General features: G+C 42.1%; 1 protein-coding gene, 1 long non-coding RNA gene and 3 other non-coding genes across 9 annotated transcripts in view; 3 read left to right on the top strand and 2 right to left on the bottom strand.

The window, feature by feature from the left end:
* Positions 1 to 1,169: 1,169 nt before the first annotated feature.
* Positions 1,170 to 2,512, bottom strand: LOC135414528 (uncharacterized). The gene is made up of 2 exons (XR_010430706.1): positions 2,045 to 2,512; positions 1,170 to 1,468 (listed from the first exon to the last, which is right to left on the bottom strand). It is a non-coding gene; the product is annotated as an uncharacterized LOC135414528 (long non-coding RNA).
* Positions 1,774 to 1,845, top strand: TRNAD-GUC (transfer RNA aspartic acid (anticodon GUC)). The gene has a single exon. It is a non-coding gene; the product is annotated as a tRNA-Asp (tRNA).
* Positions 1,990 to 2,061, bottom strand: TRNAD-GUC (transfer RNA aspartic acid (anticodon GUC)). Its single transcript has one exon. It is a non-coding gene; the product is annotated as a tRNA-Asp (tRNA).
* An 11-nt stretch (positions 2,513 to 2,523) lies between the features above and the next one.
* On the top strand, positions 2,524 to 2,595 carry TRNAW-CCA (transfer RNA tryptophan (anticodon CCA)). The gene has a single exon. It is a non-coding gene; the product is annotated as a tRNA-Trp (tRNA).
* A 1,293-nt stretch (positions 2,596 to 3,888) lies between these two features.
* Positions 3,889 to 24,514, top strand: part of TMPO (thymopoietin) — a 28,933-nt gene continuing 8,307 nt past the window's right edge. For 2 of the 5 annotated variants that reach the window (XM_064655377.1, XM_064655380.1), the window contains exons 1-4: positions 9,457 to 9,886; positions 19,111 to 19,237; positions 20,857 to 21,012; positions 22,502 to 22,602. In XM_064655377.1, the coding sequence (XP_064511447.1) occupies positions 9,644 to 9,886; positions 19,111 to 19,237; positions 20,857 to 21,012; positions 22,502 to 22,602 (627 nt within the window). In that variant the 5' untranslated portion in view covers positions 9,457 to 9,643. Of the gene's footprint in view, positions 4,012 to 9,456; positions 9,887 to 19,110; positions 19,238 to 20,856; positions 21,013 to 22,501; positions 22,603 to 24,514 lie in introns of those variants that run through there. The other 3 variants (XM_064655378.1, XM_064655379.1, XM_064655381.1) reach the window with 3 other exon arrangements.

Genomic DNA, 24,514 nt, shown 5'->3' with positions numbered 1-24,514 from the left:
CTGTTTGGGACTAGAGCATCCTAAAGACCACACCTAGAGAAGGGCTTCACTTCTCATCTAAGGTTTGTGTTTTTACATTGATTTAGAAGAATAAATTCTGCAGCTACAGAAGGCTCCATCACAGGTCATATTGCCATGATGACATCAGCTGTGCTGAACCTCAACATGTCAGTAATAATATATGTTACTTGTCAAGGCAAATAGGCATCACCAGGTGACAGAGGTGGATGACATCAAATTGAAGGGAGCAACTGATAACCTCAAGGCCAATCTACTGAGCTATTGAAAATGGTGCTTCAAGAGCCTGTCACACCATAGGCTTTCCCCAGGTCTCCAGCAGGTCCAGAACTCCCAGCCCGATCTGCTTTGGCCCTCACGGACAAAATTAAGAAGACAATAAAATGCCTTGCTGTAAGCCCGGCTCTGGTATTATGGAAGCGCTTAGCAGATGCCAAAAATTTGCAAGAGTTGTTATGGAGACAGCAGAAGTCCTGTTCCAAGAGAGGACAGCCCAAGAAGACATCCGTGCAGGAGCCTGAGGCAAAGAGCAGCAGTAAGGGAAGGTCTGGCTGCCGCAAGTGCCACAACTTACACAAGGGGTCACAGCTCAGCTCCCCAACCACAGGGATTAATGAAGAGAAGCAACTGAGAAGTGACTGGCAAAAAGATCTAAACTAAGTGTGAGTGGTCCTATAAAATTCAAACATGAAATGTTTGATCTACCAGAAAGTCTCCCAGCTTCAAGTGAACCACTCACATCTTTTAAATAAAATTTGAGCATGCACAGTAAGCGTAGACCTGCCTGGCAACACCGATTTTGATCCTGCTCTTGGAGGTTTAAAGCCTATCACCTGACCACAGCCCTCCAATACATCTCATTACACTACATTTAAAATAATGAAATTATTATGAGACTGCTGTTATATTTTTCACTTGTCAGGGCAAAATTTGAATCTGTTGCATGCACTGAGAAACACATGTTCATATTCAAACATTTAAATTAGAGGGCCAATTCTCAGAAATGCTTTGTTTACAGGACACTTATATTTGGAAGTCTACGTATCGGTAGCTGTTTGGTCTTTAGCTATGATTACCTGAAAAAGCTAAGCTGTGGTCCTTGTATCCAAAGAAATATTAGCAGTAGTGGAGCCCATCAAAAGAGAACACCATTTGTTCCAAGCACTTGTTTATTATGTGGTGTTAATTCTTCATCTAAGAAGCCAGCAAATTAAATATAGTTTCCTGTCTAATGTCACTGCCATACAAACTTACAACCATGTTTCTGCTGACCGGGTCAGCATCAAGACAGATGGTCAGTCTGTGTCCTGCCTTTTACTCTCAAATCTCAAAGTAGCTGGTTTCCATTTCCCTCGTTCCTTTTTTAGGTAGGTAAGAAGCAGGTGCTCGGGTCCTTTCACCTCAAGGACTGCTGACTCCAGGGCTTCTCAGGTTCCCGTAAAAAGAAACTCTGCGTGAACGAGATGCAAAACTAGAAACGCAAAGACACCCGAGCCCCTGGTGCTGCTCCGATCCCCCCGCCCCACCTCCAGTCCGGCAGCTCCCTTGCCCTGCCGTTTCCAGGGTTCCGTGCCCGCAGGTTCGCGGACGATGGGGTGGGAGGGCAGCCAAGGGCCGCGGTGGGAGCACCACGCCTCTCCCCGCCCACGCCAGGTCCCGCAGGATCCAGGAAAACACGAGCCCGGACGCGGGCGGAGCAGGGCCGGCCCCTCCCCCGCAGGGAGCGGGGGCGCGGGGGCCGCCGGGGCCCGCGGCTCCTCGTTAGTATAGTGGTGAGTATCCCCGCCTGTCACGCGGGAGACCGGGGTTCGATTCCCCGACGGGGAGGGCCGCGCTGGCTCGCGCGGGCGTTTTTTGTTGCCGCGCGCCGCTCTCGGCCGGCCGTTCAACTCCGCGCGAAAAATGCTCCGCGCGCTGGCACCGCCTCTGCGCCCCCCCGCGGCGGGAGGAGAAAAAAAATTGCCGTTCGGCCTCCCCGTCGGGGAATCGAACCCCGGTCTCCCGCGTGACAGGCGGGGATACTTACCACTATACTAACGAGGAATTGCCTTGATCGCGTATTCTGTGGGAGTGCCTTTATACAAATCCAAACAAACACTCCGCGGCGGTGGGAGGTAGGAACGGAGGGCTTTCGGCAGAGGAACGACGGGAATGACCTCCAGGGAGCGGGAGTAGAGGCCCGCGAGCTTGCGTACGGCGGCAACGGCGCGGGAGGCGAGCTCGGCACCACCAGGGGGCGGGGGCGGGAGGCTTTTGCTGCTGGGGGCCGGTATCGGGGATGTGGGTGGGGACATGTAACGCACTTGCTCGGGAAAGCGGGAGGCGAAATAGTGGCGGAGGAGAAGAGCCGGAGCGGGAGAGGACCTGGCCGATCAGGCGCGGCAACCGCACCCCCGCGGCGGCCCGAACTCGCCTCACCCGCCCCGATCCTCGAGCCCCGAGAGTCGCGCAGCCGACGGCCCGGAATGGGCCACTTCTAACTCTGAGACGGCCCGTTCCCAGCAGGACCTCGTGGCGCAACGGTAGCGCGTCTGACTCCAGATCAGAAGGCTGCGTGTTCGAATCACGTCGGGGTCACTTACTTTTCCTTCCCTTCCTCGCAGGGGAAACCGAGGAATCTCATTTTTGTTCTTTTCTTTCCCCCTACAGCCTGGAGTCTACTCTTTTCGCTTGAGGCCGAGAGGGCAGCACGGTGTGGAGGGCTTAGTGGGGGTCATGGCATAGGATTGCTGCTGTAGCAATGTAATCATAAAGATCCCGTTGGAAAATTGGTATGTCTTTGTTTATGGTCTTTGTGTATATAGGACTGTCTAATACCACGCTTAAACACAAAAGGCAAGAACCTGTCTAGAGATTGACTTTTATAAAGACAACCCACTGTGCGGAAATGATGAGGAAAAAGTCAGGAAGTTGTATAGATTTATAAATAGATGTATAGATATATAACAGATGTATAAATTTTAATGGGGACAGAGCTCCCCAAAATTGCAGGGGTACCATTGTTTTCAGTACAAAAATTCACATAACAAGGAGAGGAAGTAAAAGCAGAGGCAGCAAGTGGTCTTATGTAGTCAAGAGCTCAGACATATGCTTGTCTTAAGAACCCCGAAGAAGAATGAAACCCTGACAGGGAGGGAGAGGGGAGCAGGGTGCCCGTGGGGGGCACCTCAGAGGGTTAGGCTGAAGAACACAAGAGTTTTCTCAGAGTAGACATTTCCACACGCTGAGGTGCCAGAGGCAGAAAGGCACAAAGAGTACTTAACTTTGATCTACACATGAGATAGCGAGTCCTAGAAGTAGTACTTTAGTGATTTGGAGAAACCGTAAAATTTGACACTTGATGAAATTGAATTAGAAGAGAAATAATAGTTTGTCAAGGGCCTGAATTTGAGGAACAGACAGAATGCCACAGATACAATTCTCACTTTGTAAGAACTGATGATTAATATTGTAAACTTAGAAGAAAGAATACAGAAGTCCTAGAAACCAGGCTCAGCGGTCATCAAATTATGTGGTTTTTTTTAAGCCAAGTAATTTGGGGTTCACATGCTAATATTTGTTCCATATATGCTTAAAACCTTTCAAATACAGAAGTTCTATATCTTCCTTAAGCAATCTGTTCAAGTGCTTTCCTATTCTTACTATTACAAAGGGACTACGTGTAGTTTAACCCTGATGTCTCTTTTGCTGTAACTTAAATCCAGCCTTTGTGTCATTGTGCTGGAGAACAGGTTATTCCCTTCCTTTTTATAGATACTTCTTACATATCTGAAATTTGTTATGCCTTTCTATAGCTGTTCTAGAGTAACAAACTGTGTTTACTGGGGCTCTGATTGTTTGTATCACTTTCCCTCTGGAGTCTTTCCAAACAAGTTGCATTTTTAAATGCTCAAAACTGCTCACAGTATTTCAGCTGACTCAGATTTTACCAGATCTGAATGGACATGGAGGACTGCCTCACAATGCTATGCTGACGGGATTTCCATTTATGCGGTTAGTCCTTTTTTTTCTTTCTTTTTTTTTTCTTTTATGTGTAATCTGTGAGATGGATGCATTTTGTATGGGATGCATAATCTGTTATATATTTCTGTGATCCCACAAAGTATCTCGTCTCTCTGCCTCACCATCCAGAGAGCTGGATATAAGAAGTGGTGGCAATCTGCTTGCATTCCTGTACCTCTGCCAAAGCAGGTGCTCTGCTCTAAACATTCCAGTTTGTTGCCAGGCAATACCTCTGGCTTGCAGTAAGGAGTTCAACTAGTGACAGTACAGAAGATCTGCTTATAGGAGTCGAAGTTTTCTGGGCGTGATTTCACACTAATATATTTCACACTAATATGAGTGCAGGTTGTCACAAAACAGTCCATCTCCCTCTGCTCTGTCCATTCCTGCCTGCGCATTCCCCTCCTTCCCCTTGGATCACATCTTGCAATGGCACAGCAGCAGCTGCTGGCTCAGCGTGCAGATCCAGCGGCACAACTCCTAGATCCAACACAAGAAAAGCACCAGGAGTGCGTGGGACAGGATAGAGAGCAGGATCATCCCCTTCAGCAACAACCATAAATACTAATGGCTTAGTTAAGGTTTTTGTCAGCTGTTTGGAGAGAGAGCCCATTGTCCCTAAATCAAAATTATCTAGTTATATCTCAAAACTAAATGAAAAAATTAAATGTGCCTTAGCTATATGCAAACTCTCCCTCTCAGTTTCCTACCAGTGAAGTGGGGATAGTAGTTCTCTTTAATCTCACAGCTGTTTTATCAAGTTGACTCCATTAATTCTGGGACACTTAAATATTCTGATGGGTATTTGTCTCTTACCAGCATTTCAACAGCACATGTGCTTCTGTGCTTTTTGTCTCCTTCTAACTTCTAAATACTTTGTTTTTAACCCAACTGATCTCTTTATGCAGATGTTTTTTCTTATGAAATTGTTCCTAGCTAAATATAGACAATGACTTAAAATCATATAAGCTTCAAAAAATTGTGGTGCTGAGGTAATAGCTTACACATGGTAAACATAGCTTTGGCATTATCTCTGTCTGATAGAAATTGATATATAAATAATTATAGTTTGGAAATGATTCAGTATAAGAAACTACCCTGAAAATTGTCCTTTTCATTTAATTTGTCAGTGTACTTAAGTAAGAGCTGATACTTCTGTTTCCAGTCTTTGTTGGTACAGGCCTTTGACTATCACAGTGTCAGCAGTAAGAAGTTTTAAAGCAGTCATACACTTTTCTTTCCCTGCCTGGGAGCAGCTGTACAGTGCTAGACACCCCTGTATTCACCTGTCTGTGCACCAGGTCAGGCAACACCACAGAGCAGCATTCCCCAGTGGCTGCCAGCTCTAGAATTGCTCCAGAAGCAATGTGCTCCATTATAGTAAGGCACGCTTTTTTTCCTTATCACTGCCATTTCTACTTCAGATGTTTCTAATAAAAAAGCTAGAGTCATTAGGAAGCCACCTAATTTTTCTAAATTAATCAAGAATGTGGAAAAGAAATTATTGATTCTAAAAAGTATAGTTACACTGTGCTATAATGATTAGGCAACTGCTTATTTTATTTATAGTAATGCTTTCCAGTTTCTATTGCCTTACTCAGATGGAATATCATTTTCATAGTGAAACCTGCTGTGCACCAAGACTGAATTAATACTTCATATATAGCTTTTTTACATTTCCTTATCAGCTCAGTCTGAGGCAAAGGCATGTCTGTAACACTTACTTAAATGCCTTGGCTATAAACAAATTTATAGTCTTCACAATGTTATGTGTTGAGGCAAATGTTACACACGAATGCCAATTATACATCTATACTTCATTATGAATTGTTTTCCAAGTCCTCCACTGAACTTAGGTTACTTTTTTGAACACACAGATATAGAAAATATATTTTTTCAGTGTATCACAACATAAACTATCTATCTCATTTTTATGGGTGGCCTTAGAGATTAGGAATTGCACACTTGGGGAAACTCAGAGCTAGAAATCTGAGACAGTTTAAGAGACATTCAATGTTTTCATGTCAAAGACGAATGTATGACTGAAAAATCTCTTTCTCACTCTCAGGAAGACTAAATTCCAGACATTTGGGAGGGTCCTACAAAGGAAAGATTTTTGGCTTCTCCTTTCAGCATATTTCACATTTTTAGGCAAGCTTACAACAGTTTTTTTAACCACTAAAAATGGCCATAGTCTCACAACATTTGCATTTTTTTTCCTAAGCTTCCCTTTTGTCAGCATTTATACTGACAAGAGGTAAAGTGTGACTACCTGTTTCTCAGGTAGAGGCAGGTATTCTGGTCTTTGAAAACCAGAACTTGCTGCTAGGGATAAACATTGAAATACTGGAATGCTTCACAGAAGGCACAGTAAAACAACAGTTCCCTGTTCTAAACAATGACAAAACAAATCCTTGGATAGGCATACGGACCACCTCGCATTTGTGGGGTTTGTTCCCCACTGTAACAACGTTAGAAAGATCTTTTGAGCTCGTTCATAATGGACTCATTCCCTTAGGCCCCTTGACTGCTGCCTAATGCTACAAAATGTGACTTACTTTCCTTCAAACAAAACAAACAATAAAGGTGTGTGGATCCTCGGCTGTATAAAGGTCTACAAGTTGCAGGTTCCAGTGTTAATCGTCATGCATGTGTACATTTTGGTGCTTTCTTATATTACTTTCCCATCTTTGCTTTGCCTGGAGAACACCTGTTGATCCCAAGGTGCACCAATAAAGAGTAGAACCCGTAAAAAGTGTAGAACCAGTAGGAGACAGCTTGTGCCAAGGATTGTTTAGGGACTTGGCTTCCCAGAGAAGTCTATTGCTCTGAAGAAAGGTGACACTAAATTATTGTATGGTGCTTTTTAGCTTTTGCTGCTTTGGAAGCAGCTAAAGTTAAGGCAATAAAAGAGTTCAGTATCTGTGCAAGGGAGTTACATCAGTTTAGCAATGTAACAGAGTAAATAATTAACAAAAAAGAAAAGATAATACATCCTTCTATAGTTGGGGAAATTACTTCCAAAACTTAAATGGACTGTAAATATGTACTTTAATTAATGTTAATCTGAGCCACAACCTCAGTGGCTCCACAGCCTCTGTATTGGAGTTTGAACAAATAGCCAAAACATAAGATGTCAAGTTTCTGCTGTCTTTATGCCTGTATCCCAGTTCTGCCTGACAGCAAAAAGGCGAAAAACACAGATCCAAGATAAGGCCAGTCAACCCATCCATTTGTTATGATCAAAGCTGAACTGTAGTGATTTACTACTTCATAACCATGTTCCTGTTGGGGTTTTTTGTGCTACACTCAATGCATTAAAACCAGACTTACCATCAACATAGACTTCAAGCTCAAGAGTTTTAATTCCTTCCACTCCTAATGGGTCACTCACAAGAAAAGTCAGCACCACCTGTATTGCACATTATGAACAGTATGATGAATTGCAAATGGTGGCTGCATTGTTGTAAGAAGCACAATTCAGGCCTATTGTACCATTATTGTCCCTGGTGTTGGTGCACCAACGTTTTAGCTTGTATTTTCACTGTTAATTTTGGCTAAAATTCCCCAGACCCCATTTCCCCTTACACTGCTTTAAAACATTTTAGACTTGGTATGAGTTGACATGGTTATTTTTTACATTAACATGATAGCTGAAGAATCTCTCTGAAGCATACTGTGCAACTGGTTTCATATCTGAATGAGAAGCGAATTCTTAAAGGTAGGGGAAAGTCTATTTTTCAAGGCACCTAAGAGCTTTTTAAGGTGAAAAATACTATCTACACTTTAGTACTATCAAATTTGGAGAGGAATTAAATTTCCTTTAACTATTTCCAAAACACCTATCATTTAATATCCACGTTCCAGGAAAAATTTTGGGTAAGATATGCTGAAAAATATATAGAACCATCTCATTTGTTCTATTCAGGCTTAAAAGTAAGTGATACTAGTCAATCCACATTGATACATATTTGCTGTGTATGCTGTTAATGGAAGATGTTTCTGCCCACTGCTCAGCCTTGTTGTATAACAAACTGAATAGGTGAAGTATATACAACACCAAGAACCAAGCACTTTCAGATAGAAGTTATAATGAACTTCAGATGATTGCCACCTCATTGAACTACTTGCACTAAATTAATTCCTCAAGCTAAACTTCTAACTTGTATTAATTACTTTTTTACACCACACCAATTCTTCAGTGGGAAGCATCAGGCTTCCTGGGAGTGGGTCCTTGATTTGCCTCGAAATTACTTTCCACAAAGATAACCCTCATCGCCTTCATCTAGCTGATACTGCAGCTATGGTGAGATCAACAGGAACAACAGGCACCACGACAGCTCCATGGTGGAGCACACTCGAACAGTGGAAATCCCTCTCCTCAACAGCAATTTAGAACTCTTTCTGGAACATAAAGAGGAGTGGGTGCAAACACTAACAATCCTGTTTTAGGTCCATGACTGATGGGCAAATTAAAATATTCACATTTAAATTCTTATCTCTGATACTGGAAGGCAGTTCTCAAAAGCATAGGATATATAGTCAGTTCTAAATACTAAACCCTTCCCATCATAAAACACAAGCAGTACATGTTCCCAGTAAGCAGCATGTAAGCATAGAAAGATTTAACCCACTTGTTTAGAGACTGCAAGACTATCTTAAAACTCAGTTCTACTTCCCCAGCAGGGACACACTTGAGAAATTTTTGAAGTCAGCTTTATAAGTAAGTAAATAAATAAATAAAACAACTACGTGCCTTTCAAACTCTGAGAAACTATAGATGCGATTTTTAATTTTATTTTTTTTTAACATTTAAGTCACGCAACGGCAGCAGTCGCAGTAACAGATTAGCTACCGGTTTCCCGGCTGGATTTCTTCTGGAGCCCACAGCTAACGGGTCAGGCACAGCCGCGCGCTCGGGCGGCGGCCAGCGCAGTTATCCCGGGGGAGAGCGAGCTCCTGTGTCCGCCCGGCCCGCGCTGCAGCCGGCGGGAAGGAGGGAGGGCTCCGCCAGGCCATCGCTCTGCCGAGGGGACAGCCTTGGGGGGCGGCGGCGCGGGCAGAACCGGCGGCAGGTGACCGGGATCACTGCAGGTTACTAGGATCTCCTTAACCGCCCGCTGCGCTTCTCATTCCCTTCCTGGCGGGGAGAACGTAGCCTGTGACCCGAGAGGGCGGTGGGGAGACCCGGGAGAGCGCCGGGCGGCGCTGGGAGGTGGGGGGGGGGGCGGTGCCGCCGTGAGGGACAGCTCCCCCCGCCCTACCCAGCCCCGCGCGCGAGCACCGCCCCACACGCCTCTCCCGCCCGAGCCGAATTTAAACTGCGTGACTGTCCCTCGCGCAAAGCACCAACGCTGCCGGGGCCCGCGCGCCTTGCCCCTTTGCCGCCCGGCAGCCAATAGCGGAGCCGCTTCCTTCTCCTCCCCGCCAATCGGGGCGCGGTTTATTGCCGGCTGGGAAGGAGCGCTCGTTGCGTGCGCCCGCCCGCTGTGGAGCTGGTCCCTGGCGCGGGGCAGGCGAGTCCTCCTTCTTCTCCTCCTCCTCCTGCTGCTCCCCCGCCCCTTCTCCCCGCGCTTTGTTGCTGCCTCTCCTGGGAGAGCGGTGGCGGCGGTGGCCGGCGGCGATGCCCGAGTTCCTGGCGGACCCGTCGGTGCTGACCAAGGAGAAGCTGAAGAGCGAGCTGATCGCTAACAATGTGAGCCTGCCGGGCGGCGAGCAGCGCAAGGACGTGTACGTGCAGCTCTACCTGCAGCACCTCACCGCCCGCAACCCGCCTGCTGTCGCGCAGCCCGACTTCTCCAGCGACGAGGAGCGGGAGCCCACACCTCTCGGCGCCCGGAGCCGCGGCGCTGCCGCCGCCGGGCGGGTGAGTACAGCCGCCTCCCGCCCGCGCCGCGGCGGCTTCCCGGCAGCCTCGGGCCCGCTTTCCCGCCCGAACGGGGCGGCCGCTCTCGCCCGCCGGCCGCGACGCGGGGACCGCGGTGAGGCACCGGGGCGCCCCGCACGGCCTCCCGCGTGGGACCGGGGCACCCTCCGGCTCGGCTGAGCGCGCGATCGTGCCCAGCGGGGACGGTCCCACCACCCGGGGCAGAGCGGCAGCGGCCGCCGCGTCGAGGGGGGAGCTGGGACCGCGGGTCGGTGCCGGGTGGCCGCTGACTGCGCCTCCGGATCGCGTCCCACCTTGGAGCGACTGGCCCGTGCGGGGGGGCCCCTCCAGCCGTCAGGGCCGCGCGACCGCGCGTGGGAGGGTGCGACAGCCCCCCGGTTGTAAATTGGGAAGCCTTTACTGTGGTTTGGCGGGCGGTCTCCTAAGTAGAAAATTTCGGTGTTGGAGGAACGAAGCGAGAGAACCGCGCGAGGTTGCAACTTACTGTGGGAGAGGATTCCCGTCAGCTGTCTCAGTTGTACTGCAGCAATGCTACGCGGTGTAAATACCTCTAGATGAAAGGAGGAATCTGTGAGGGAACAGCTTTCACTTAATGAAGTGGACTGTTTAGTGTAAAGAGGATCTGCATAATGTAGATGTCTCGCTCGTACCTCTAAGCATGTGTTCTATAGCAAAGGGCCTCTGCTGTATGCTCAGTTTGTCCAATGTATTTGCTTTCTTAGACTTTATCATGTAAAGGAAGAGGGGGAGCTGAAGCTATTTGGAATTTTTCTCTTTGGGAAAATGTGATTTCCTTCTTAACTTTTAATAAGTGGTCTGTAAACTTGCATATATTGAGAAAGCAATCGTGTAATTGATAATTCTAAACAGTCTAGTCTCGAGTAAGGGCTTGGATACTGATTGCCAGTTTCTGGAGTTGTGGTGTGTGTGATATTACAAGTATTTAATTGTATCTGAGATACTATCTTTCAAAGCTCCTTAGTAAAGAGCGTGCAGAGAAATTGAATCCTTTTAAGGTCTCTCATGCTTTAGCCTCCAAAAAACAGTTCTTGAGTTAAGAAATTGAAAACTGCAACTTCAAGAGGAAGAGATTTCTAACCAAGTTATTTAGCGCTTTTTAACATCTGTCTAATTCAAACGGTTAACTGGCATTCACTGAAGTAACTTTACAGTGAACTAGACACTTTGCTGGCTTACAGTGATCTGCTGGTAGCGCTCATAAGGTGCTTTTGAGTAAAATAGGATGAGCTCGGATCTGACTTGTTTCACACTTGTTGGAGGAGGAAGGTCTTGAAACTGCTGAAGTTTCTATCCTAGATCCGATTTTTCCTTTCCACAGTGCTTAAGTTTAAACAATTAAGGGTGACTTTTTTGATGTTTACAGAATGGGTGGTACTCCTACACTGCTGTTAACAATGTCTGGAAGGCTGTGTGCTATTTATGCTTATCTTGTGTATTAATATCAGAACACTGTATCATCATAACTTCCAGGACTTCAGCGAATATTCTAGTGATAGTTGTTCAGATTTGGGTCCGTTGTGCCCTGTGTTGTGTTGTTTCCCCCTGCCAAAAAATCCAACCCCAAACCAAAACACACAGAAAAATCCCAGATAATACCCGCCAAGCAAAACAAACAAACTTGGAGGATGTATGTTTGTTGCCTGCTTTGTGCAGCTTAAGCAGTTCTGAAATTGCTTGTAGCTTGATTACCTGTTGTCCCTGTTAATGCCTTCTGGCACAAGAGTGCTTTTCTGATCAGCTCTCCTTCAAGAAGAGTAATCTACATGTCCTCAGAACACTTGGAACGGAGAGGTAGAGCAAAAGTAAGTCTGACGTTCCAGAGGACTGGGGTTCTGGTGAGGAAACAAAGCAAAATATCTTGATAAGATTAGGAGAAGGTGGAAGGGGAAGCACACAGACCTCTGAAAAAGAAGAAACTAGAAATAAGGGGCAAAAAGAGGAAGCGGGAACTGCAAGGATTTATGGAAAGGAGGAATAAAATAAAGGAATTCCATATTACCTGTAGGTCACTTGGTAGGCTCTGGAAACAAACCTCTGTCTCTAAACTCCTCTGTGTAAATTCATTGTTCTATACTGGGCATTGCTTTTATGTTTTACATTTAAAAGGGCTAGAAAACGGTTTTTACTGGGTGCACAAGGAAATTAAAAGTACTTTATAACATGTACTGCTATAATGACATGTTGTTAGGTTGAGATCTGAATAACAAAATTGCAGTGTTTTAATAGCTCCATATTTATGTATGTTACAGGTCTTAGAAATGGTAGTATTGGCTTGTGTACCTTGGGGGAGTTTTAAACCATTTGTTTCAAACTTTTAGGCAGTCAACTAAATATGTTTCTAGAACACCAAAATACTTGACTGCATTACAAGTATATCTTCCATGGGATTAAAAAAGTGGACTGTTTCCTGTACCACTCTAAAAATTTACTGTTGCTTAGCTTGAAAGTTACAAAAGTTTCTTCGATTCAGATGACTCAGTCAATGCTAGTATTAACTTGTAAAAATGTTTGAAAAAGCGTTTACATAGACTTGCATTTTGGAGGGTTCTGTCCCACTGTGCTTTCTCTTACTCCTTACTTGGTATTTCTCTGGCTCTAGCTTAATATTCTACAAACCTTAAACCCCACCCAAACCAAGCAATAATAAACGGTTAACAAAAACCCCTAACAAACTGATTTGGGAGTGAAGACTCACTCTCGCTGTTGGAATGAATGAATGCTGGATGCTTAGAGGGAGAAGCAGTAAAGGGTCAGAATCACTCTTGGAGCAGAGGAATGTGTTATTTTGAATGGAGCAGAGGAGCAACACAAGTGAGAGACGTAACCTCGTTTTTTTGAAGTTTGTGCTTTTTCAGTAGTAATACCAACACAACAGTTGTCAATGCTTAACTGTGTGCTGCCTGCTGAAGGCCAGCAGTCTTGACAGCAATTCTCTCTTGTTTAGCTTCTTTGAAAGGGTTGGGATTACAGTTAAAAAGCAGTCTGTCCTTACTTTATGGCATAGGCTGTCAAAGATCTACAAAATATATTCCTTAATATGGCTTTTGGTGTGGAAAAAAAGTATTGTAATGAGGATACTGTGTTGGCCTGAGTAAGGGTGGTCCCGGCTTGGTGGTGTTCACTGGATGGGTTTACTGGTCATTGGGATTTCTCCTCTCCCGCTCTGGGCCGTTTCACAGTTCCCTTTGTTAGGAGCCAGTAGCTGTACCCCCTCTGGTCCCGCAGCCCGCTGGAGTTCAGTGCCCGTGTCTGTAGAGCGGTCGGAGGGCAGAGCGGGTGCGGCCGTGGGCGGCAGGGGGCGCTGCGGGGCCGGCGGCGCGCGGAGGAGCCGCGTGTGCGGGAGCGAGGCCGCGGCTGCTCCTGTTGGAGCGGGATCGGCACCTTGCGGGACCGGTCGGCTGACCTGCGGATCCTCAGGAGGGGAAGGCACTGCTGCTTGTGAAATGGACAAGTTCAAAGGAGTACTCTGAATATCTATGCTCCAGTCACTGAAGGCTAAAACAGGTCTCTTGATAGTGGAAGATAGTGTTTTGACATTGCTGTAGTCATTAGTCATTTTAACCTGTGTGCACTGTCATTTTAGTGTTCTTCTTTCCTAAGTTCTGGGCATTCGAGGATGCATTTGGGTGGACATTTTCTATTGATAAAAGTTGTGCAGAGACAAAACCCTATAGTTTTAATTGTGCTACAAATGATGCCTTTTCAATCCACCAGTCTTTCCAGCACAGCTCTTTGAATACTAAATTCAACCTAAGGATATATATCTCACTTTAGCTATACTCTTACCAGGAGAGGAAAAGCTTTTAAAACCATGCCTGTTCTTGCCTCAGTCTGATAATATTGTCTGGAAGAGTCAGCTTCTCTAGCTCTACTAATGTCTTTGAGCAACTTTTTTCCCTAAGCTTGTTTAGCATAGTGGTATGTGAGGACAGTGTTTGGGTATGTGAGACACCTGTTTCCTGCAGGGGAAACCATCTGCATCTGGATGCCCCTGGTCTTGATTAGTTATGGGCTGAATATCAGGACAGAGCTCAAAAGTAACTATGAAATTGCATTTTTGCCTCTTTAGGACCATTGTTTTAAAACACATGCTGAAAATATTGTCTTGACACCATTGCCAAACAGGAACTGTTCAGAGCTCAGAATGTGTAGGTTATTATGACTTAGCTATTTGGTGTATATCATGTCCTGGAAGAATCTTTTCTAAAATATATTGAGTGAAATTTTTGACCTTTAAAGTGATGATTTGAAGAAGATCAGTCAGATGTCTCTTCCTCAGATCTGTCAGTGAAGGTATGATGAAATCATATGGACCTGTGTGATGAAAGTTTGTAAGGGAGACATATCAGGTAAAGATGTTTGGGTTGGTTTGTTGTTTTTTTTGGTTTTGTTTCTTTGGGAGTTTTTTGTGCTAATTAAGTAGCCAAGTAAGTTCAGAGCTAGCTTCAATCCTTTATAGTGAGAATGGTGTGGTAGTGATAATATCTGTACCTGAGGTAACTGTGGCTTCAACTCCTTCCCTATTGGAAAAGAGAAGGTAAGTAAAACTGGTAATTTATGAAGATTAGGTGTGTGGAAAGTGAAACTGTACTCAGATAGGTGAGTTAATGTAAAGCATATATGCTTACCTAGTGAAGAAAGAGAATCTATTTGGTGTTCCCTGTGTGTGGCTGTATGTCTTGATGATGATGTGCCATACAAATGTGACCCAGAATACGGATTTAAAACCTTTGTGGCCCTTTTAAATGGCAGTCATCTGCTGGCTGAGTGACACCTGTGGGCAGTAGGGGAGAGATGACCAAAGTAATTCCCACTACAGCGAGAAGTCCTGCCATGCTGCTCTGCACCTTCAGATTTTCTGCAATTCTAGACTCATGAGCTAAGGAGATAAGCTTGTTAGAGTGCTGGGGTAATAAGAATCCCACTGAAGTAATTTTTGTCTAGCAGTGCATGTCAGTTGTACACCAGCCAGGTCTCCTGGTCAGCATTCAGTTGATTGAGCTATGAGACCCACCAGTTTGGTTTCTCGATTTGGTTTTTTGGTGTGAATTTTTACTTTTCGCCTAAGTGAAAGAGAGTTGTTTCTGGAAACAACTCTTCATTATGTAGCATTCATCTGCTTTCAAAGTGGCTACATTCCCTTCACTGGAACCCAGCATCTGAAGGGAGAAGGGGTTGAAAGAGTTGAGTAGTCCCTAATCTTATATTTAAGATTTTACTTAGGACTTTTACTGTTTACCTTTATTTAGGACTGTTACTGTACTTAAACTTGAAAATTCTAAGTCTGGCACTTACTAGCTGGTTAAAAGGTAGTGAGTTTTTTCAAGTTGTGTGTTTCAGGATCTTTGAATTGCTGCTGCATAATTTCCTTTCTGTTGTTTATTTTGTCTGTCCTGTAGCTCTTGGTAAATGTTGTCTCCAGGCCTTTGAGGTTAAAAAGTTCAGTAGGATTTGGTTTAAAAAAAGAAAATTCTGCTGCAGGAAATGTTTGTGTATGGTACAGAGACCTCTCTATTTCATAGTGTAAGTCTATTATTAACACTTCACATATGCAGTTCCTTATCTTCACCTCTCCTAAGAAATATTTATTTGTTATCAGAGAGAACTCTGTGCAAACTGGAGAATTAAAGAGCATTCTATTGGTGTGATTTGGCCTTTCTTTAGCCTATCTTAACCTCATTCAGAGAAACAGTAAATAGGCCCTGACTCTTTCTGCTTCTAGTGATGAAGCTGCACCTGTTTGGGATTAAAATCATTGTGTATCCTGATGTAGGTGCTGTTTACCTTGGGATTTGAAAATGCTGCTTTTGATGATGTCTCACAGTTGTTTATATTATTTAATAGCTTCTTCAAGATGTTACTTATGCGTGTCTTTGGAATAGTGCTGGGACTAGTACAGGTGCTTGTGAAGTTTGCCTGATAAACTGGTCTGTGGCTGTTAATTGCTATTCATCAGGAATGGCAAAGGTGAGGTAGGTAGCTTCCAAGTCTGAATTCTGATCACTTGTGTTTTCTGCTCTTGTTAATGGAAGAATGGGAAAGCTTTGTGCAGTCAAGAGATGATACTGAGAGAAGATGAACTTCTCTTGTGCTCTTGTTCTTCTGTCGCCCTAGTACTGAGAATGCTGTGTGGCAGCCCCATGGTTATAATTCACTACAGTACTTGTTTGAAGACTTGGTTCCTGGGTAATCTGAAACTGAGCCTGACAGATAATACTACCAAATTGCCATCTCTTTGGTATGAACAAATCTCTCTCAAGTGAAGTGTGCAGATCCTTTTCCATCTTCGGTTTTCTATAAAATAGAAATATGGAAATATGTTTTTAATGCTGCTAGCTCTGGATGGAATTAGATGATCTTGAGATAAGTATTTATAGGTCTGGGTATATTGCTGCAAAATATACCGCACCTAATATGTGCAAAGTGATCAGTGGCACCACCTTACTGTGGCCAATCCTGGGTATTGCCACAATCTCATTTTAAGCACTTCACCTCTGCACCACAGTAAGACAAATTTTACCAGTGGTCACCAGAACAGGAAAATGTGTGTGTGTGTGTGTGTGTGTGTGTGTGTGTGTGTGTGTGTGTGTGTGTGTGTGTTTGTTTGTTTGTTGTTGTTGTTTGGTTGCTTTTTAACTTGCAGTGATAAATTTTAAAGCTAGCTCTTTTGATCTGTCTCATGGCATAGTCCAATGGACAAGTTGTCCTGATGCACAGAAGTGTAGTGGTGCTTTATACTATAATAGTAGTGGTAATTAGAGCTAATGTTGTTGCTGAGGTTAATGCTTTCATACCACAGCCAAGATATGAGAGAAGTTCTTCTATCCTGCCTTACACTAGGGGCTGATCTTGTGGTCCAGTGAATGATTAAATGGCAACTTTGTACTTGTACCAGTGAAGTCATTTGCTTCTGCACTTAGGAGAACAGGTGTTCAAAAGTAAAAGTTGTGACCTTGAAAGGCACAAGATAATCAATACATCTGGCCCAATTATTGAAGAGCATGGATTACTTTCAACTTTTTTCATCCCTTCCCTGCTCTTTTTCTCTGCTGAAACTGATTATTCTGATGGTCTGTGTGTGACAGTAGTGCAGGAAAAAGTGAAATAGTATTTGGAAGGAAAAACCAAACTCAAAGATACTATGAGATATGTGAGTTTACTTGTGTTAAAATACCATAGTACTCATTACTTGCAGTTAGATTTTTGATAGTTAATATTTCTGTAAAGCATCCAGCAGAATGCTGAATAGTGCTTCTGCTGTATATTGTCATAGCATTTTCTGTGGTCTCTAAGTGATATAAAGGTAGAGATAGGTAAAATTAGGTTTCCAGTTTCTTCAGTGTGTCATTGAAAAGTTGATTTCCTGCACTATGCTAATTTTCTTCTGAAATACAGAATAGCATCTTGGTTAATCTGCTTGATGATGTGTGCAAACACCGGAGCTGTTAATAGTCTAAACAGATCTCAACAAGAAAACCCAGCATTTGTTTTGGAACTCCTTTTTTTCTTCCTTACTGTTTAGGCAGTTCAGTAGTCCAGAAAAAATGCACTGAATATGAAATTTAAGTTAATGTGATACTTGAAATAGTGTTATGACCGGCACATTCAGAAGTGAATAAAAGTCTCATATAGCTCCAGGTTGGTTGTTTTTTGTGTGCTATGTAAGTAGGCTCTGTTGCTTCAAAAAGTAATTCGGAATGGAATGATTGATAAAGTGAATTGTAAATCTGTCTTTAGTCAAATCTATCGCTTTAATGACCCTGTACTTTCTTCAGACTGCTTGCAGTCTATTCCAAGAGTTCATGATAATACTGCTTTTCAGCAGCTGATTTTAAGTTCATCATGCTGGGATAGTCACAATCCAGGAGTTAGAGGAAAATCTGGAGTCAGTTATGTTTGGGAAATCCTCATGCAATCCCTGCTTAACTTTAAAATACTAAGATACTTGAGGCAAGACCAAGCTTACATGCAAACAAATATTGAACTGGCATTAAGGCCTAGCCAGATACTGTTGACTCATGTCAGTCATCTTAGTGTTTTGGTTCTATCTTACAAAATGCAACAAGAAAAAGACATGTTAATTGTGACCGAGTGTTATAGATTGTTTGTATTTGGAATTTTAGTCTTTGGTTAGTACCAGAAAACCCAGGTAGGTTTGCCTCTGGGCAGCCAAGCTGAGTTATAAGTGTAGAAATTGTTTCTGTTTATATCCTACAACTTTGAAATACAAATACAACTTATTTCAAAGCAGTATCAAGATCTTTCTTAGTTGAGAGCATGCTTTTTTATGTCTTACCTCTTTACTTTCTTCCAAATTTTGGAGCTTGAAATGTCTGTTATAGTAGTAGGGGCTTCCCAAGTTGAAGAAATGTTATGATCACTCTCTTTGGGTTTAACGGAAACTGTTAATTTAGGAGTAGCATCTCCACAGATTATTTTGATAACCATCTATATGTGGTGGTGGTGGTGGATTGCCAGCTGTTTGAAATACTGTTGCCAGAGTTGGGTTTAAAATTTGTAAGAGCTACAGTAGCAGAGGCCTAAACAGACAGGCAGGATTTTGAAAATTTGAGATTGTTTCTGATTTTTGCCTTTCTGGCACCTGCTTTGTAATATCATATAATCTTAGAGAGAGTGCTAGGACAAGTAGGAAGAGGGGTTTTGAAAAGTTAGTTGAGAGGATGTAGATAATGAAGAACTTGTTCCATATCATTAGAGGAGGAAATGTTAACCAACTAGGTAGAAAAATGATGTGAAGAAGTACCAATGGAACATAAATATTTGTAGTTTAGTGTAGAGATGGTGAAACAGCTAGAAACTTACTTTTTCAATCATATGAAAGCAATCCCCTCCCATTGTATACTTGAACTTCAAATTAAAACACATGACCAGAATAATGAGTAAGAGGTGGTTTGTTTTGTTTTGTTTTTTTTACTATAGAGGAGGTCTGTAATGGGTATTTCCTTCCTAAGTAGGAAACTTGTGCATATTTGTTTAGTAGGTGTAAATGTTTGTACTGTTTCACATAAGCTTTAGTAGTGTGGGGGGAGGGAGAATATAATAACTTTTTTCTGGGTTTATATGTTTAGTACTCTTACGACTTCTTTTTCCCTTAGAAGAAAAAGATGTGTTCTGTATGAACTGTAAACACCCTGTCTCGTTTCTCCCTCACGCACTCACAGAAAGCTACGAAGAAAACTGACAAACCCAGACCAGAGGAGAAAGATGATCTAGATATAACAGAGATGAGTAATGAAGACCTTCAAGAGCAACTTGTGAAGTACGGAATAAATCCTGGCCCAATTGTAGGTAGGTCAACTGAACTAGCAAATACTCATCTGTTTAACATATTTCTCACTAAACCTCACTTGTGAGTGCTCTAAGCTCCTCTGATACAGTTACTTATTAATACCAGTGCTGTTTCAATACTACTTCCTACTTAGGATGTTTTCATTGAACTATTTACATTAAGACTTGAAGCATTGCAGTGCAGACAAGTCTGCAGTTTGCTCCTCTTGTGCTCTAGGCCAGCTGGAGATGTTCCAACTTCTGTTCTGAAGCTGTGTAACTATTAGTTAAAGTTCAGTGCTGGGGTAATTAGGTCTTCTGATACAGAGGTTGAGATCTGGGCCCACGTAAATAGAAAATACATCTTACATAATAACCTAATAGCATTGAGAGCAGAATGAGAACAGGGAACTTCCCTTTCCCTAGAGCATTTCCTACTCACTGCATTTTGCAGTAATGTTTTGCTTTGCTAATGTTTTTTTCTGGCCCTTTGAGCCCAGCATTCTGTTCTTTGTGCTGGCCTACATCAGGAGTAGTCCTGACCCCAGCCTAATCTCCTGCCCTGAGCACTCCTCTGTGATGTGGGATCCAAGTGCCTTGCTTTTCAGATTGTGCACTAGCCTAATGGCAAGGGGATTTGATTTCACAACTCTTCAAAAAAAGATTGTTGTCTGTAGCATGCTGAGCCTTCTGTGGAATGTCCTTGAAATCCTAGGGGGATGGAAATGTCAGTGGTGGAGACTGCAGTCCTGTATGTATTCAAAGTCTTATGCACAGTATTTTCAGTTAGCTGATTCTGTATGCTTTCCCATGCAACCTGTTCCTCTTGGATGGTATTCAAATCTGCAAAACTCAAGAACCTATGCAGTCCACTAGAAAGATGTTCAAATTTGGTCTAATTAAAAGCCTTTAGTTCTTAGAGGGTATGGATTCTGTTTCTTGAGTCTGCCACTTCTTTTTAAGGGTGGTTTCCTCTTATCTGAAAAATTCTAAGGTTAGAATTTTTTTTTCTGCAGTTCAGGCACCAGTCACCTCTACAGACTTTTGCCAGCACAGTCCTGACATGGAAGTGTGTGCTAGACTTGATACCTTTTAAAGATCTGTCCTCAAAGATCAAGGGAGCCAACCTAATGGCTAGATCCAGCAAACAAAGTTCTGTTGCTGCTTGCTTGCACCATCTCTGATGCTTATTGGACTCAATTTGCCAACAAGGCACAGGCTAAAGTTGAAGGGGCATTAATTCCAGGGTAAAGGAATTAAGAGAATAGTAGTGCAATCTGCATGGAAACTGTGCCTTTGAAATGTCAGACTCACTAAATTTTTTGTGAGGGCATAACAACTTATGTATTGCAGCATATGAAACAAAACATGTAAGAAACAGGTAAATTCCCTTTCCATCGATTTCATTTTCATAACTTTCAGTGTACAGAGAGGCCTATAGTTTATCTAAAAATTCTCTTAAGCCAAAAAGTTAGAAGCCTTAGAGGCAGAGTTATGTACCTAGAGGTATGCATTGTGGGCCATACAAACTGATTAAAAATAAATAATATTCCCAAGGAATATGTATCAGCCAAGTTCTATCAATCAAGTCAGGAAAGATGAAAACTGTATCTTTAGCATGTATCCTTCCTTTGTCATAGCTACTACTAGGAAACTTTATGAGAAAAAGCTGTTGAAACTGATGGAGCAAGGTCCTGAACTGAAGGAGCCTGTGCCTCTCCCAGCAATTACAACTACTGAGAACACCAGACAGAATGGAAACAGTGATTCTGACCAGTACAGTGACAATGAAGAAGGTAGGACTAAAGTGAAACTTGCATGGGAATGATTCAAATTATATATCAATAATTTTTGCAGTAGAAATACCTAAAGAGGGTATGGCCTTGCTGTTAGGTGAGGCTGTAAGGTACTGCTGTGAACCCTGTGAGTCATGTGCTTCATCACAGACTACTAGCACAGTGATCCAGGTCCCTGTTCTGGGAAAGTAAACTGTTTGCTACTGAGCTTTTATCCGTTTGCCCCAGACTGGAGCCTGTAAATCTGAGAGATAGAGAACTGTGTATTAGGTGCTAAGGTGTTCTTTGCACTTCATACTGAAGTACCAGTGCAGTTTTGTCGTACTGTGCTCACAGCAATTATTTACTATGGGATATCAAATGAATGTGTGTTTATTAAACTTTTGTACTTTTTATAATGTCTCACTTATGACTCAATCCCTTTTATGGTCTGTTCCTTATAGATTTAGTTTGGGGTGGGTTGATTGGTTGGTCCTGTGTGTGTTTTCTTTGTGGTTTTAATATCAAGTTTGTATCAAAAAAGTGTAGTGGGGGAAGTGGAACCTAAATCACACCATTGTACATCTTACAAAAAGTAGAAGTGTAGGCTTTAAAGAGTGACATGAATGGAATGTTAGATGCTTATTTATAGTGTTTGGTTTTGGGGGTGGGGTTGTTCTTGTTGTTTTTACAGGAATTTCTATGGAGGTAGGATAGAAAGGGTTGAATTACAGTTAGTAATTTGATTGATCTCCCTTGCATGTTTGGACTTGTTTTTCAACTTTTCTCTCTTGCACTTGCAAGGGGGAAGGGATGTTAGAGATTGATTTATTTATTTTTGGGACAGCCAAGAGCCCAGTCACAAGTGATGGCTACCCCCTTATAGTTACATATGCTTCATCTAATTACTGAACTGTTCAAATGCTGGGGAAAAACCTCAAACCCAAACACTCCCCTTCCACACCCACCAAAAAAAAAGATTTCTATAAATAAACCTAAATAGGTTGGTGTAATGCTATTAGAATTTCAGAAAAGCAGTGGAAATAATACATTCTCTTATTGATGACTGCTAACCACTTGCCTTTCTATGGCATCAAAACCAGAGTTTTATATAAAAGGACAAAGCTGACAACATCAAATGATGTTGAAAAGCTTCAATACCCATACTACAATCAATCGTAGAATGGTACTTCGGTTAAAGGAATTGCAATTTGATACCAGTTTCTAAATGGAACTGCTGGATTGGTCAAAGCTTATCTGAAATGTAGAATTTGTAGGACAAAATGTAAATACTTGGGTCAGTGTTTTAAAATAATTTTAAAGTTATTCAGAAGTCTTTGTTCTTCTGCATTTAATGGAGAAACATACCTGTTTCTCACAACTTTTTAAGGAAATGTTAACTCAGACTTTGTTGCCTCTTAAAATGAATTTTTATTAAAATACAGTAGGTTTCAACTAGTACAACAACCAGTAGTATTATAGAAACTAGTTATATTAAACCTGGTTGCAGATCCGAAGACTGAGCTGAGGCTTGAGAAGAGAGAACCACTGAAAGCCCGGACGAAGACACCAGTAACACTCAAACAAAAAAGAGTTGTTGAACACAATCAGGTATGTTTAATTTAGTGGCACGTGGAATAGCTACTAACTGCAGGTGATGTGCTCACTAAACACCTTACTACTTTTAACATAATCACATTTGACTAAGTGAGCTCTGCAGTTTTTTTAAAAGTTCTTTCAGAAAGCCTGTTCTAATACAGCATGAAAATCTTGTGAATTAACTATAGGTGCCATTTTTAGCCTGTCTAATAACGTTCAAAGTTTGACTTTAATGTTCTAGTCTGACTTGCCAGCTGCTATAGCACCTCCTAGAGAAGAATAGTGGGCAACCTTAACATGTTTAGTTTTGGAAACCTGACAGGTTTTTAAGTCACATGGGCTGATGTCATCCTGTGGGATGTTTGTGATCAACTCAATTTAATAAAAGCAGCAGTTTCTCAAGAAAAAAAGTTTGGAAAAAGGGGTGGGTTTTTTATTTTTAAAAAATTTTTTTAAATACATACATATCAAACCATATATATATGTGGTGTATATCTGTGGATATATGTCTGCATTTTAAATAAATCTGTTTAATGACTCATTTAAATATAATACATGAAGTAATGTATTTCAGTATATGCCTAGGTGTGTGTTTGTATACACATACAGTAGCTATCTATATAATATTTTTTCTTCAACTATGTTTGTAGTAGCAGTACTAGATAGACATGAATTTGTTTAAAAGCTGGTCCTAAGAAGAAAAATAATAAATACCAAGTTTAGATCTGTCTGTATGTACCACTTGTCCTTTACTTATCAATAATATTAGTTCTGTTGTCTTGACAAAAGAGGGATTTTACAGAAGCGCTTTAGATTTTCAAACTGCTTAATTCTGGATTTGGTAGTTGGTGGCTGATCTGTCCTTGTGATGTGACAGTGTCACGAAATACACTGTTCCTCAGCTTAGGTTAGGGGGTCTTTATATTTTCATCTGACCAATAATAGAGAGGTTTTGCTACAGTAAAGGACTTGTATAGAAAACATCCAGTAATTCAGAATCTGACTTGTTAATTGCTTGGTGTATTTTAGCAGATCACAGTGACTTTTCTCAGTACTTCGTGGTAAATGCTAGATACTTGCAATTTAGATAGTGTGTGTATATAAACATGCTTTTACTATGAATGTCTCTTAAAGCAGGTAATATGCTTTACCTTATTATTTTCTGTGTGATCCTGAGTAATACAGTAGAGTTATGGAGATTTATAAGTAGTTCTGCTTTTTTAAATTGGATTTTTAGAGTATAAGCTGAACAGATTTCACTTCTACAAATCAAAATACACACGTAATTCAACGCACCAAATGTTCCTTACTTTATCCAGGCAACTTCTGCTCGTGATGGTCTTCATAATGGACATCTGAGTCTTTAGATTCTTGTATTTTAAGAATTACTTTTTTTCTAAATTGCTATTCAGCCAGAAATCCTTGTCAGATTCAGTGTAATAGAGATATTTAATTCTGCTATGAACAAACAAAAATTCTGGTCTTCAGGAACCCACTTACAGAATAAAAGGCAAGAGATATATAGTGAGGTATTTTTGTGACATTTTCAAGTGATGATTGTTTACTAAATTTTTGGTCATTCTATTTCACTGTATTAATATTATGTTATTACCCGTTTTGTCTTGCAATCTTACATGTGCAGTCTAGATGCAATATTTTGCAACTTACATATTTTAATTACCAGTAGTTAATCAAAGGAATAGCACTTGATTAATCAAAAATTGATCTAATTTCAGAATTATGTCTAATTCCTCAGAAAATGTAACTCTATTTTGTTAAATCTTTTACCTTTCAACTCCTGATCTCTGTGTTAAAAAAAAACCAACAAAAAGCAACATCTGAAAAACCCCTAACAAACACCCCCCACCAACCCCCACAAAAATTTTCTTGAAACCAAAAACAGCTCAATGATTTTGGCTAGCAA

This window comes from Pseudopipra pipra, chromosome 5 (assembly GCF_036250125.1).
Source record: "Pseudopipra pipra isolate bDixPip1 chromosome 5, bDixPip1.hap1, whole genome shotgun sequence".
Lineage (NCBI taxonomy): Eukaryota > Metazoa > Chordata > Aves > Passeriformes > Pipridae > Pseudopipra > Pseudopipra pipra.
Note: the sequence above shows the minus strand (reverse complement) of the source record. Positions and strands in the feature narration are given on the sequence as shown.